Genomic DNA, 13957 nt, shown 5'->3' on the forward strand with positions numbered 1-13957 from the left:
ATTTATTTATTTATTTTTCTTTTCCTCTCTCTCTCTCTCTCTCTCTCTCTCTCTAATTTCAAATTCAAACTGGCTTTATTAGCATGACAACACAAATGTTACACAAAATAAAATACAATGTTAATAACACACAATATCAATCCCCACCCCCTCCTCCTTAACAGCATGTAAATAATATAACCCGCCGGTCTAACTTAACAATAAACAGTGCAGTTCTATTGAGCGTCTACACACGTACTGGGCTGCCAGCTCTGCTGTGAGAGCCTCCTCTCCAAGCAGGATATGCAGTTTCCCAGGGTCAGGTAGGTGTGGCAACTGGGTCAAAAGTCATCTCTCTCTCTCTCTCTCTCTCTCTCTCTCTCTCTCTCTCTCTCTCTCTCTCTCTCTCTTTACAGGCAGGGCTCTTGCTCTGTCACATACGTTACAATAATAACTCTTAACAGGTGCTGAAAAAGACATGAGGCGTGAGGAGGAACAAAACCAATGTATTTCCCACTCTCTGCACATATGTATTGTATTACCAAGTCTAACATTTGCTTTTAGGAATTACAAAGGAGAGGGTAATGTAGCGCCGGCAGGAGTGGTTCCCATGTTTCATGTGGAGTCCTTCGCTCGGCCTAGTCCACCCTGGTGGCGACTTCATCTGCAGAAGCTCATGCACTGCAGGATCGTCCACTACATCAAATATCAAACCTATTTCTCTTGTAGCAGACATTGACAGAGAAACTTTAGGGAAACAGATGGGACATTCTCCTCTGGAACAGTCATTGCATTTTACAGACCGAGGACGAAGGTCCATCAGACTTGGAAGTGGATGAAAACAGGGGTATTGAAGTGGAGAGAGGGGGTGAGGGGGAGAGAGATGGTGCAGAGATAGGAGATACAGGGAGAGCGGGGCCAGCAATACAGCCAGCACGAATGGGTCAAGCTCTTTCTGATTTTGAGAAGAACATGTTAGATCTGTCAGAGAAAGAACACAATTTAAAAAGAAAATTATTACTGGGACAGGAAGTAAGCGATAAATGTTTATTCGAGGAGAAGTTAAAATGACATTCTAACTAAAATACGCTACTTATTGTAAGAAACAAAGAAAAAATGTCATCTGCATCACCGTTCGTATTCTCACTTTAGGGTTATTCAAAGTCAATCACTCATTAAGCTCGATATGCACAAAGTTCCCTGTGACACTAGGTCTCTTTAGAAGTGATTATTTATAATACTTCTTCAGAATACCAGTCCTTCTCTTGTGTTTGTGGTCTGATCATAAGTATCAAAATGTCCAGGGTGTGGTGAGTGTCTTCCTGCATGTGGAACAGGTGGTTCATCCCAGTGGATAGCAAGGTAATGAAGAATCGCACATGCAACAACAATGCTGGCTCTTAGCTGGACTGGTACACAAACCAAAAGGAGAGACAGGCAGAACGTTGTTTTAAAATGTTTTTCTATATGGGTTCTTGCTTTTTTATGACTCCTGTTATATCGCCGTTCTGCTGGTGTTGTAGGATTATGCACAGGTGTCAGAAGATACCTCTGTAAAGGATAACCATGGTCACCCAAGAGGACTCCACAATACAAGCCTTCCTCAGAATTTGATTTTAGACGGCTGTTGTCTAAAATTCGAGCATCGTGTGTACTGCCCGTCCATCTTGCTACCATGTTGTGTATTCTTAGGTCAGGGTCACACACCATCTGACAATTTCTAGAAGTATACCCACACCTGTTAGTTTAAGCAGGATCCTTTGTTGCTGTCACAAAGACGGCCGGAGTGGGTGGCGTCAGACCAGAAGCAGGAAATAAACAGACAGAGATTTGGGGTTTGGTGAAGCTGAGCGAATGCTATCGCTCAGCATTTAATAACAGAACAGAAAATAAAAGGTTTGAACAGACAAAAACACTGGACACGGCACTTGCGCCAAAATAAATAGACAAACAAAACGTACTAAACACTTAACAAACGGTGCACGGAGAGACAAACAAACACGGTGAGTACAAACACTTATAGATTATTATTTTCCTTCACGTTCTCCTTCTCTCTCACCCGTTCTCCACTCTCGAACACCCAACCCCGACTGAATGAAATGTGCATCTATATATACTGTTGTGCTGGGATTCAATTACTAATTAATTATTCACTTGAATCCCAGCATGTGAATTAATTCTGTGCAACCCCGTGCTCACATATTACATTTAACCAGCACGTGAAGTGATTTGTGCCCTCCTCGTGCCTAAATACAAATCTACATTTTTATATACACGTGAAACACAGACCCGTTTATATCCCGTGTACCAATCTATACACCAACATTAACACACGCACGCAACATACAACACACAACACACAAAATACACACAGGGGCGGGCACTTCGTCACAGTTGCCAATGAAAGTGAATGCAGACGTGTGTGCAGTCAACAGCTCCAACAACTCATGTTATTCCTGCTTTGGTGTAAAAGGCTGTGCAGATGTCCTGCTGCGCCTCTTCATTTGGCATGGCAATATAAGATTCATTTCATCAGTTTAGTGACCTTATGAACAGTACGGCAAACAGTGCTCTCATGTACATTGCTCAAATCACCCCCACAGCGAAAAAAGGATCCAGTGGCAAAAAAACGCAGTGTTAACAAAACCTGCAGTGTGGGGTCAATGGGGTGCCCCCCTCTTCCCCTGGATCACAGCCGTGGTTCCAGTATTTCAATTCATCTTCTGGCACCATTCTTGGAATACCGATACCTCATTTTAAACTCCTGTTCATTGTATGTACTAAACGGGTCATGCAAACGAATGGATATTATTTGGGCTGATTGTACTCACCGCGCATACATAACGCTCTCGTAGTGGCTCAACATCTTTACAGATCTCGAGTGCATTGAGGCCACTTTATAAAGGGGAACAGCTAGTTAAAAACAATTAATTGAATAATTACACAGCTGTTTTAAAAGACTATTTACACTTTTACAATTATGCTAAGGTTTAATTACAAACATCGGAAGATAATTGAGAATAGATGGAACGAATATGCATTTTCAATATATTTCTAAAAAATATGATTAATATATTTTCAAGTTACTATATATATATATATAGGTTATATGTAAATATGTGTTTCATATGTAAAATATAGGTAAACTATAGTCAATACATTTTGGGATATTTCACATTTGTTCCAGTTAGTACGGTACTATAAATCTTTGGACTATAGAAATTGTTAGACTAATTTAGTCCCGTGCTTTAGAATCCTCTAGAGGACAGCAGCAGTTAATTTGGGTTTGTTTGGGGCCTCCGTACTAACCATAGGATCATCCCCAGTTAGTATGCTGCGTTCAGTTCATTGCAATTGACCCCTTATGTTTAAGGTTATCAGTGAGTTATTTTCTACGTTGGGAAGTTGGGATCTTAATTTGCTGGAGAAAGTTGGCTGAAGACTCCAGTAAAATGCTGCTAAATGCCAACAACACAGTGGGCTCTATTTTAATGATCTGTGTAAGTGGCAGGTAAACACTGTATATGTATTGCAAATAGTGTTAACAGTATGGTTCAATAGATCACACTAGGTGGAAATAATAGCAGGAACATTATTGAATCGCTGTGTTTTAATGCAGAGGCAGGGGATCGACAGGGAAAGTGATTGTAGCTAACAAAATAATTCCATAACTCTTACAGTACTCCCATTCTATATATGAGTGCCAAAGGTCCAATTGTGAAAGTAGCATCTTATAGTAAACATGATATGAAAGAAACCTCTATTTGCAAACCAAGCTTTCTGTTAGTGTTGTACTTGCTTCGTCATTTTACCTGGAGAGTGAAACTGACCCCACTCCTTCAATTCCAACCAGCTGCTTCCCCTATTGTCTGACCTGCTTTCAGCCAGTAATATGCTTTGACCCAGAAGACACTGCTGAGGTCAAATGATCCAGGAAGTGCAAACAGATAACCCGAGCATAAGGCATAGAAACTGAGAGCTTTCTTTAACCTAATAAAGTAACAGATATTTTTACAATAAAAATACGTGTGTGCTTTAACATATGTTTATTTCAAGACTGCACATTGAGACCGATGTAGCTAATGGAAGTGCAAAACATGTAAGCTTTGTGTGTTTTTGGCTAGCTACAATTATTTTAATCACAAAAGCGCCCTGTTGACTTGGACGAGTAGTTACAAACCTGAGTGCTTTCTCATTATTTCCACTGCAGAGTTCGGGTCTTGTATGGACTCTCCTGGATCTCTTACCCTGGACCATCACACCTGTTATGCTACACTAGTATTTCAGATACTGCTAACATCACAGTAAGCTCTGTGTTGGAGTGTTACTGTACAGGTTATAGAGTTAAGAAAAGACATTACTTACTGTTGCTGCCTGCTTTGTTGTTTGTATTTCTGGATTATATTTTTATGAACATAATTATGATTGTTTTTATATTTTTATTCATATTCCCTTCATAATAAATCAGTGCTGATGACTGATTTTTGTTTGACATGGGCCAGCATCAGGTTTTCATGTCAGTGTTATCGCATATACTGTTTGAATATAGGGCAGCAGTGTGGAGTAGTGGTTAGGGCTCTGGACTCTTGACCGGAGGGTCGTGGGTTCGATCCCAGGTGGGGGACACTGCTGCTGTACCCTTGAGCAAGGTACTTTACCTAGATTGCTCCAGTGAAAACCCAACTGTATAAAGGGGTAATTGTATATAAAAATAATGTGCTCTTGTAACAATTGTAAGTCGCCCTGGATAAGGGCATCTGCTAAGAAATAAATAATAATAAAACGCCCTGCTTCACTGGCTGGTTACATGTCAGATGTAAAGGGGGCCTCATGCCTGTCAACAGAATCTGTGTGCGAGCACCAGAGGTTAACTATACTGTAGGCATAAGTGATATCTGCTGACTGGTTAAATTCTGCTGTATGGCTTAGCAATTTTAGAATTATCACTTAAGGCTGTTAGTCCCTGGTTCATATCCCTCCAAATCCACCTACATACTGTAATAATAGGTGTTCGAACAAAGTCAATCATACATGTTTAATTTTTCTGGACTAATTTTGTTTCATTTAATGGGCAAATAAATATTCACAACATGGGTGAAATTGGAAACCAATTGCAAGTTTTTGACTGGAGTTTGGATAACATGTTGACATGACATTTTCAGTTAGGTGGGATTAATTACACAATATAAAAAAATCACTTGTTAAAACACTGTGACAAAGCACATGTAAATACAAGTATAAAAAACAGTGATTATGTTTACAACCTGTTCAGTAACGTTGGTACAAAATGAGTGTGAGTGTGTAACACTTCAGAAACATTAACACAGTACCTACAACATGTTAGTGTTTGTTATAGATAGAATAGGAAACAAAAGAATATACAGTAGCTTGATAAGTTATCTGAGTGTTCCCTCAGATCCAATCTGTCTAGTTTCTGTGACCTTAAATGTGTCAGTATAACTAGAAAGAGAGCCACATTGACTGGGCTGCAGCCCAGCAGTGAATTCTGCACATTCCCCACCTAAACAGTGTCCTTAAAAACCCCTTGATGGCTCTGGTTTTTCCCATGTCTAATGCTCAGTCCACCTGTATATCAAACCTTCATTTTAACAAACAACCGTTTACCCAGTTGGGATGAAATCTGCTTAAAACATTTTAGCATATGTTTATTTCAGAATACTATAATCTGAGAATGTATGGAGTTTTCCACCTGTCTGTATTTCACACTTTATAACATATATGGTATGTCCTAATGCTTTTGTTAGGCTGGGAAGACTTGTGCATATCTTCAGTGGAAATGAATGGTTCTCACTAAGAAGCGATGGTAACCCAAGGTCAGCTACGATGCTGCTGTATAATCATGATGATCATAAATCTTTTTCATTAAAACTTTGTCCCTAGTTAGCAGCTCTTTCTCTCTCCAAGCTATTTCACTTGTTGGCTTTTTAAAATTGCAACACCACTGTTCTCTTCCTCAATAGACAGGGGCTGAATTAAAGTAATTTGCCAATACCTAACTACAGATCAGCTGCCTCCTGATCCTCAGGAAGAGAGGAACAAAGCATCTTGGTAGCGGATAAAACAACTCAGCTGATCCTTCTCAGCTTTAGATGACTTGAGAAACACAATTATTGCCAATAATGTGGTTATTGTTCATAATTTATGAGTTCTTCTGTTGGTACAAACCTTATCGTTAGGAGTTCCAGGCATTCCTTGGTTGAATTTCCAACCAAGGAATGTCTGGAATTATTTTGGTCTTTATTTTGAGTGTATTTTAAAAGTAGTCTCCTGTGCTTCCATTACAAAAAACAATGGGTGTGGTTTGTTAACAAAAGCTTCATGGAAAGCTTATTAAAATAATCTATTTACACATACATACGTATGAACATGAAAAGTACAATATATATATTTCTTACAATAAAGCACTCCATTACTTTTGTATCATAGAATACACACTATCTATTGCAGCATCATTGCACCATATCTATTAACATTCCTAGTAATTCTGGTACTGGTTCCGATAAGATTTCTTCAAGGTAATAAACTGGTATTTTAATTGTATCAAAATGCTATTTTTTCAGTTTTCAGTTTAAAAAATGTGTTCACTGAACTGAAGTAAATGAAAGTACTGTAAGTCTGGGTTATGAACGAGATCAGAGAAGCCAAAGATGGAATGTGATCTTCCCAGCTGGAGATGGTTCTGAACAGGAAGCCTGGCTGATGTTAATGGGCTGGGTTATCCAGCAAGGCATCACATGAGCCTTCACACTCACTGTCTGTTCCCCAGATCAAACACAGGACTTGGTATTACATCCCCTTGCTAAAGAAACTTAATACTGTATAAAATATGAGACTGAGAAAAGGGGGGGGGGGGGGGTGAGATGAAATAATTAGAATAAAGAATACAGAATACCAAACAGTAATTTCCTTAGAGGAGTTCTGGTGTCATGATTAACATTTAAGAGCTGTCTAGCCAGGTATGGAATTATAGACTATTATCTACAGTTTTGTTTTGTTCTAAAATTACTTACACAGCTGTAGAATGAGAACGTCAGTGGAGAAAACTCAGGTTCAGTGAATGGTAAAACCATTACTGGATTAACAATGCCTAAATCTGCCAATGTGAGACAGGGATATTATTATTTAGGAAACATTATAAGGCAGAATCTTTTTAAATCCTATTCGGTGAATAGTGACTACAGCATTATAATAAGAGACTTAAATTCTGCAGATATGGGAAAATTAAAGTTCACAATCTATACTACCACAAACCTGAAATTGGAAAAAAAGCAAAGCATTCCTGGTAGCATACTCTAAAGTAGTTAATGTTCACTGGACACCATCTGTAATGGAACTTTATTTGGAGAATCAAAGAATACAGCCGTGTACCTACTATAAAGACTCCATAGCAAAGCAGGTGGTCTATATCATTGATATGGGCAGAGCTGAGGCAATGAAAGGTTTCATTTTACTGGACAACACTGATAATTAGTAGTAAGAGTGTTAAATACACCAACTCATAGTGTCTCTCTGCATAGTGTCTCTCTCCAAAAAGTCACATGACTCCAATATAGTTGCATAAGGATGCTGTTAGTTTTTGCCTGGAGAGCTTCCACAACACTGAAAATTTGAAGTTGCAGGCTTAAATATTTTTATGGGATATTAGCAGCAGTGGGATGACAAACTTGTACAAGTACCCCTTACGGGAAAGATTAATAATTAGTAGTAAACATTTACAGTACATCTGTATAACACTGCAGGAGTTCACAGCCTAATAATTACAGTTGTCACATAACTCTTAAAAGAGAGTAAGACTTGATTTACGAGGCGGAAGAAAAAGCTTATGTAAATTCAAGAAGAAACTGTGAAAAAACTCAGCGATTATACAAGTTTAGTTTAAAACAAATATGAGATTTACACGTCACCAAAAACCCTTGAAGGAATTACGGCCTTATTATGAACAGTGTGTGTACATTATTCCTTATATTCTTCTTCTTCTTCTTCTAGAAGTAATATGTTATGGCGCAAGAATGTGCAAAGCGGTCAGTAAGACGCTGGACTGCCTCAAGCATCAACACGTTCTTGCTTAAACCAGAACCTGCTGTTTTTCTGTAAACTATAACATTGGAAACAGATAATTTGCATGTATTACTGTATGTAAACTTAACTGTCTGTCTAACAACATTGGCAGTACTTCACTTTCTGGCTATTCCAAGAGAGCCTGCTTGAACTAAAACTAATCCAAGTGAAATGGGCGAGAAACAAAGAGGAAGTGGAACAAACAGACAGAGCAGGCATGTGACTGGGAAAAAGAGACCAATGCAGGCATGTGACTGGGAGAGACCAAGTGAGTAATGCTTATCAGTTCAGTAGAAATGAGCTCATGACCATGTTCTGGGTGTTTACTCTGACGCATTAGCCAGATATGTGGATCTGGTTAACCAAACTCAAAAACAACAGAATCAAAATAGATTTTATTGTCCTGTTTTCTGTCTGCACATTTACAATCCTTTTAAAACACTCATTAGAGGTGATATTTCTTCCAATGTAATTAGTTATAAATATGAGTAAGTGTATCTGGATTTGAGAGAGCTGTTTTTGTTTCTTATAAGCCTCCCAGTTGCTACAGATTTCTGATTTCCCTTTTAGATCTATATGTCATCCCTGCAGTGGAGTGTTTTCTCTTACACAGATCAGGAGCTGATCTGGAATGTGAGTGTCTAGTTTAACACACACAGGAGAGGAGCCTGGTCTGGAATGTGAGTGTCTAGTTTAACACACATAGAGATCAGGAGCCTGATCTGGAATGTGAGTGTCTAGTTTAACACACACAGAGATCAGGATCCTGATCTGGAATGTGAGTGTCTAGTTTAACACACATAGAGATCAGGAGTCTGATCTGGAATGTGAGTGTCTAGTGTAACACACATAGAGATCAGGAGTCTGATCTGGAATGTGAGTGTCTAGTTTAACACACACAGAGATCAGGAGCTGATCTGGAATGTGAGTGTCTAGTTTAACACACACAGAGATCAGGAGCTGATCTGGAATGTGAGTGTCTAGTTTAACACACATAGAGATCAGGAGTCTGATCTGGAATGTGAGTGTCTAGTGTAACACACACAGGAGAGGAGCAGGATCTGGAATGTGAGTGTCTAGTTTAACACTCAGAGATCAGTTTGTGCTTCACAGGCACAGGGAAGCCAGCCTCCCTCTAGGTATAAGACTCCCTATGAGAAGCACTTAGGAAGGGAAACAGAACTGAGGATGAGACTGAGATGTTTGTACAGTATTTACAAAGGGGTGGGAATTTCTAATTAGAACATTGTTCAAGTACTCGAGCACTGCAAATACCAAGTACTTGAATACGTACTAGTCCAGTGACAGACAGAGTAAGACTCTTAGGTTATTCAATTTCCTTTTGTGATTATGCTGGCAGGAATTACTAGTGTCTTCATATGGTAATAGCTATTCACCTTCTTAATCCGACCTGACAAACATTTTCAAAATAGTTTCCTACTTCAGTTGATCCCTCAAGGTCAAGTAGACTTTATGCAAAAAAGGAATATAAATGCATTATAAATACATTATCAGTGACTCAGTGCCATTGTGACTGCAAACACATTGACAAATAAACGTAAACGCATGGTTTTAACAATTCAAGAAAAACTTGAAATAGTTGAGAAGCTGTAAAAAAGTATTTCTGTAAAATAACTTTCAGTGAAACATGGAATTGGGGAACAGATGGTTCATGATTTGAAAAAGAAGCAAGAGTTGATGTCATACAGGAGTAGCGCTGATTCTTGAAGCAGTTTGTCGAAGAGAAAATCAATGAAAAAAATCAAGGATGACTGTCTACTTTAAAGAGTACATCAGGACCTTTTTATTTTATTGTGTTACATGTTCCCATGTGTTGCTACAACTGTTTACTAAGGTGTGTGTATTGTTTTAACCTTTTTTTTTTTTTTTTTTACATTTTGACCACTTTTTGAAACTTTTAAATTGCATTCCCTGCCTCAAGATGGCTTCACATGTACCTGCATGGACTTCTCAGAACTACAGTACATTTTCCATCATCCTCCTGCTCACTGGTAAATCCATCTCCGTTACATATGTGAGCAGCAGGATGATGGGAAATGTAGTTCTGAGAAGTCCATAAACCGACTGCAGCTAGTTCAGAAGGCTGCTGCCAGGATCCTTACCAGATGTATTATGCATTTCTCTATGTCTAAAGTATTATGGATTTTCTTGTTGTTACTGCATCTTTTAAAGCGCTTTGTGATGGTGGTCCACTATGAAAGGTGCTATAATTTCTTGGTATTTTGCAGCATTCATTGATCCTTCTACAATTCAAAGATCGCCAGTGCCTGAGGAAGAAAAACAAGCCCATACCATCACACAACCTCTACCATGTTTAACACTGGGCATCAGGGCCAGCCTTAGGCTGAGCAGGACCCTACGTGTTGATGATTAAGTGCAGAGTCCAGAACATCAAATGAATGCTACAGTAGCAACTGTATCTTATACATATACTAACGTTAAGATATGGTTATATATAAATAATATTAATTATATTAAAATGTTAATGAATATTACTTGTTTCAGTTCTTTGTTAGACTTTATCATTTTATATAATTCACAGCTTCAAAGCACTCAGTCTACTTCAAACATATCACATATTAACTTTTTCTAAAATGACCGTGTCAATAGGCCTATTGAAAAATACTGTAATGCCAAACTAAGTGAGTTCTGACAGGTCGGTGGCAAGAATAGCCAGGTATAAATAAATAAATTATAAATAAATTAATTAATTATCATAGCAGCCTGTAATATTATTTTCATTTTTTCTGAGAAGAAAAATAATTAAGGGCGCAAACCACAGTGGCTGGAATGCGTTACCACAATACATACATACATACATACATACATACATACATACCACAAGTCCATAAAAGATCACAAAAAAAAGTGGATTCATTACAGCAAATCTATTTAAGTCTAGATCAAAGAGCTAATAAAAAATGCATTTTATTTACATCCTCTAAACTAACTGTAGCGTGAAGGAGGTATTTCCTTCCAGAAAGGGTTCTGCTATTAGTGCTGCTCTGTTACTAGCACTAAAGCATGCAATCACATAACAATTAATACTTATTTGAATGTTATATGGGTTTTGTTATGAAGGATTATTAAAAATGCAAACTTAATTACATAGATTGTGAGCGCAACCCCTTTAAAAGTTTACTGCAGTACACTTTCAGTTTTTCCATGGTTTACCATGATTTGCCATGTTTGTTTTGTTAAATATGCTTTACTATAACTGCCTTGGCTTTACTGTACTTACCGTATGCTTTACCATGCTTTCACTATACAAACCAAGAGTTGGTTTGAAAAATAAATAACAATCAACTTGGAACAATAAGACCACACCAATATTTTAACTTAATTTATACAATTATATTTGACGCTATAAAAATTGATCTTACAGTGCTCCCTAAACAAGCAGGCCTAACCCCCTATAACCTCTGACACTATTGGTTACGATATCTTCTACTAATCGTTAGCAATCACATCACAGCAAATGTCTTCTACGCATGGATGATGCTACAGATATTACAATGTTGTGCAACTTTGAAGCTTTAAATGAAAGCACCATTAGGTAACTTGTTGTTAGTCATTTTCAATAAAATGCTTTCTATTATCACAATGTTCAACCAGCATGTTTGGATTGAGAAATTCTACATATGCCTTCCAACCAGAGCAAAACAAATAAAATAAATATGAACACATCATTCTATTGGAATTACAGTGCATTCTGAATACACGCTGTATGCTTTCTGTTATTGGTTTACTTGTTGGTATTTCAAAATGTTTTATTTGTAACACATGAGCTAGTCTGCCTAGTCCTTAGACTTGTAGATCTTTGTTTGTTCTAACGGTTGTTCTATTATTAAAATGATCTCAATGCAAACAAAACATTTCTGATGGTCCTGATATGCAAGTTGCCCAATTGTTTTTATCTGAATCTCTGATCCTGCACATTGTTATACAGTGTTATGTAGCTTTTATGAATCTGTCAAGAACAACAGGGCCAATACAACACAAGCATTACCAAGAACTGTGTGGTCAGTATTCTGTAAGCTTGAGAGTGCATTTCCAAACCAGATAGATCTAGCAGCAGGTTGCTGGCTTGCTGGCATTTAGAAACATTGAAATTATGATCTGAACTGTCCAGTATTATTCAGAAAGCACGTATAGTAAAACTTCCTTCTGCTTGTGACTCGATATGAAGACCATGCCATCATCAGGACCATTACTCTATTAGGACCCGCTCTCAACTAAGACAACTTTAATCCCATGTTGTAGTCCCCTATATATATTTAAGGCAGTATTTTTCTGAGCTTTTAATTGGCATTGAAAATTAAAAAAGAAATGTCCTTACCTTTATTCTTCCCTGGGGTGGCAGAAGTATAGACATTGTGATAAACAAGAGCAACAACAAAGACTTCCCAATGCATCATTTCTGAGGAGGAGAGTTACAACTGCACACGGCAGGTTTGAAATAAATACCCCATTGGGATAGATTAAACTACAAGTAGACCTTCTCCTTCTCTCTCTCTGGTCCTGGATTCCTCGCTTCCAGCCCTTGTGATCACTGCTCAGCATCTGGAAGTGATCAGAACCAGGGGCGCTGTGCTCCTTGGCATCTGTTCCAGGGACACCGGTTCCAATGTTTTCCCATGATGTGTTGGAGATTTCAGTTGAATCCACACATCAGGAATTAGCTCTTGTCATTTCAGTTGAATTCACACATTAGGGCTGCACTTTTCATGCACTGCTGGTGAGTGAATTATTCCTTGCAGACTTTGCTGAGCTGACCCTCCGCTGGTATATAATTAAGACACGCTGCACAAATCTGTGTCTAATCGGAGCATCCAGGGACAAATGCTCAAGGGACATCTACGTTTCTTCAATAAACCAAACCTTTTTCTTTACCCCAAACCATATAACTTCATCCTAAACTTAAAGTCACTTTAATCACTGTCCTGGAGGGCCATTCCACTCCAAGTTTAACAGGTAAAATGATAGAGAATTGTGAGGGTCTGGAACCAACTCCCCAGTAATGTTGTTGAAGCTGACACCCTGGGATCCTTCAAGCTGCTTGATGAGATTCTGGGATCAATAAGCTACTAACAACCAAACGAGCAAGACGGGCTGAATGGCCTCCTCTCGTTTGTAAACTTTCTTATGTCCTTATGTTCTTATATAGTTAACTACTTCAGGGTCTGGATGGAGATTTAATTGGATCAACAGATTTAGAACAGGGTTGGAACAAAGACCAGGAGTGGAAGAGCCAACTTTGGCCACCCCTGGTCTAGCTGCTCCTGGAGCAGCAGATGTCCCCAGATCATTCCTAACCGGACAAATAAACAACCTGCACTCCGGGGCTCCCTCTAGTGCAGGGACACGCAACCCGTGGCCTGATTATCGTGTGACTGCGGCCCAGTGTTAATTCCATTTCACTTATGAATATATCGTAATTTTTTTTTTAACTTTGTTGACTTGCTTGTTAAAAATTTTCGCATAAAAAGCAGCACACTATTTTAATTCGTACTGCGGAGGGTGATAGTTTCTCATCAGCTTGTCTAACTATTTTAGTCTTCCTCTCCTTTCTTAAATGCACAAACCTGCTGCAGTGAAAGAACCCATTCCAAAAAAAGGACGCTTGTTGCTAGGGAAGTGACGTCACTGCCCCTTGACTTTTGCTACATTGCTGCCTGTTACAACTGAACAACTCGTCTGCTAAACTAAAAAAACCGCTTCAGCAAGTAGATATTTAATTTGCTTTCTATTATTGTGCAATGTGTGTATATGGTATAACAGTACAATATTTATGCTTTGTTTTTAATTGTTTTGTATATTTTTGTTTGTGATGTGTATCGTGCATACAGTACGAAATAAAATTAACAGAACTCCTAAG

The 13957-nt window shown here is 38.4% G+C and overlaps 1 protein-coding gene across 2 annotated transcripts in view; it reads right to left on the minus strand.

Annotated features, from left to right (window-relative positions):
* Positions 1 to 13957, minus strand: part of LOC117420139 (protein FAM180A-like) — a 51740-nt gene that overhangs the window by 30748 nt on the left and 7035 nt on the right. Inside the window, exon 1 of one of the 2 annotated variants that reach the window (XM_034033691.3) lies at positions 12419 to 12726. The exons of the other annotated variant lie outside the window; for it this stretch is intronic. Coding sequence (XP_033889582.2) covers positions 12419 to 12497 — 79 coding nt within the window. The 5' untranslated portion in view covers positions 12498 to 12726. Of the gene's footprint in view, positions 1 to 12418; positions 12727 to 13957 lie in introns of those variants that run through there. 2 annotated transcript variants of the gene reach the window in all.

The sequence above is a fragment of the Acipenser ruthenus genome, chromosome 14, assembly GCF_902713425.1.
Source record: "Acipenser ruthenus chromosome 14, fAciRut3.2 maternal haplotype, whole genome shotgun sequence".
Taxonomy (NCBI): Eukaryota; Metazoa; Chordata; class Actinopteri; order Acipenseriformes; family Acipenseridae; genus Acipenser; species Acipenser ruthenus.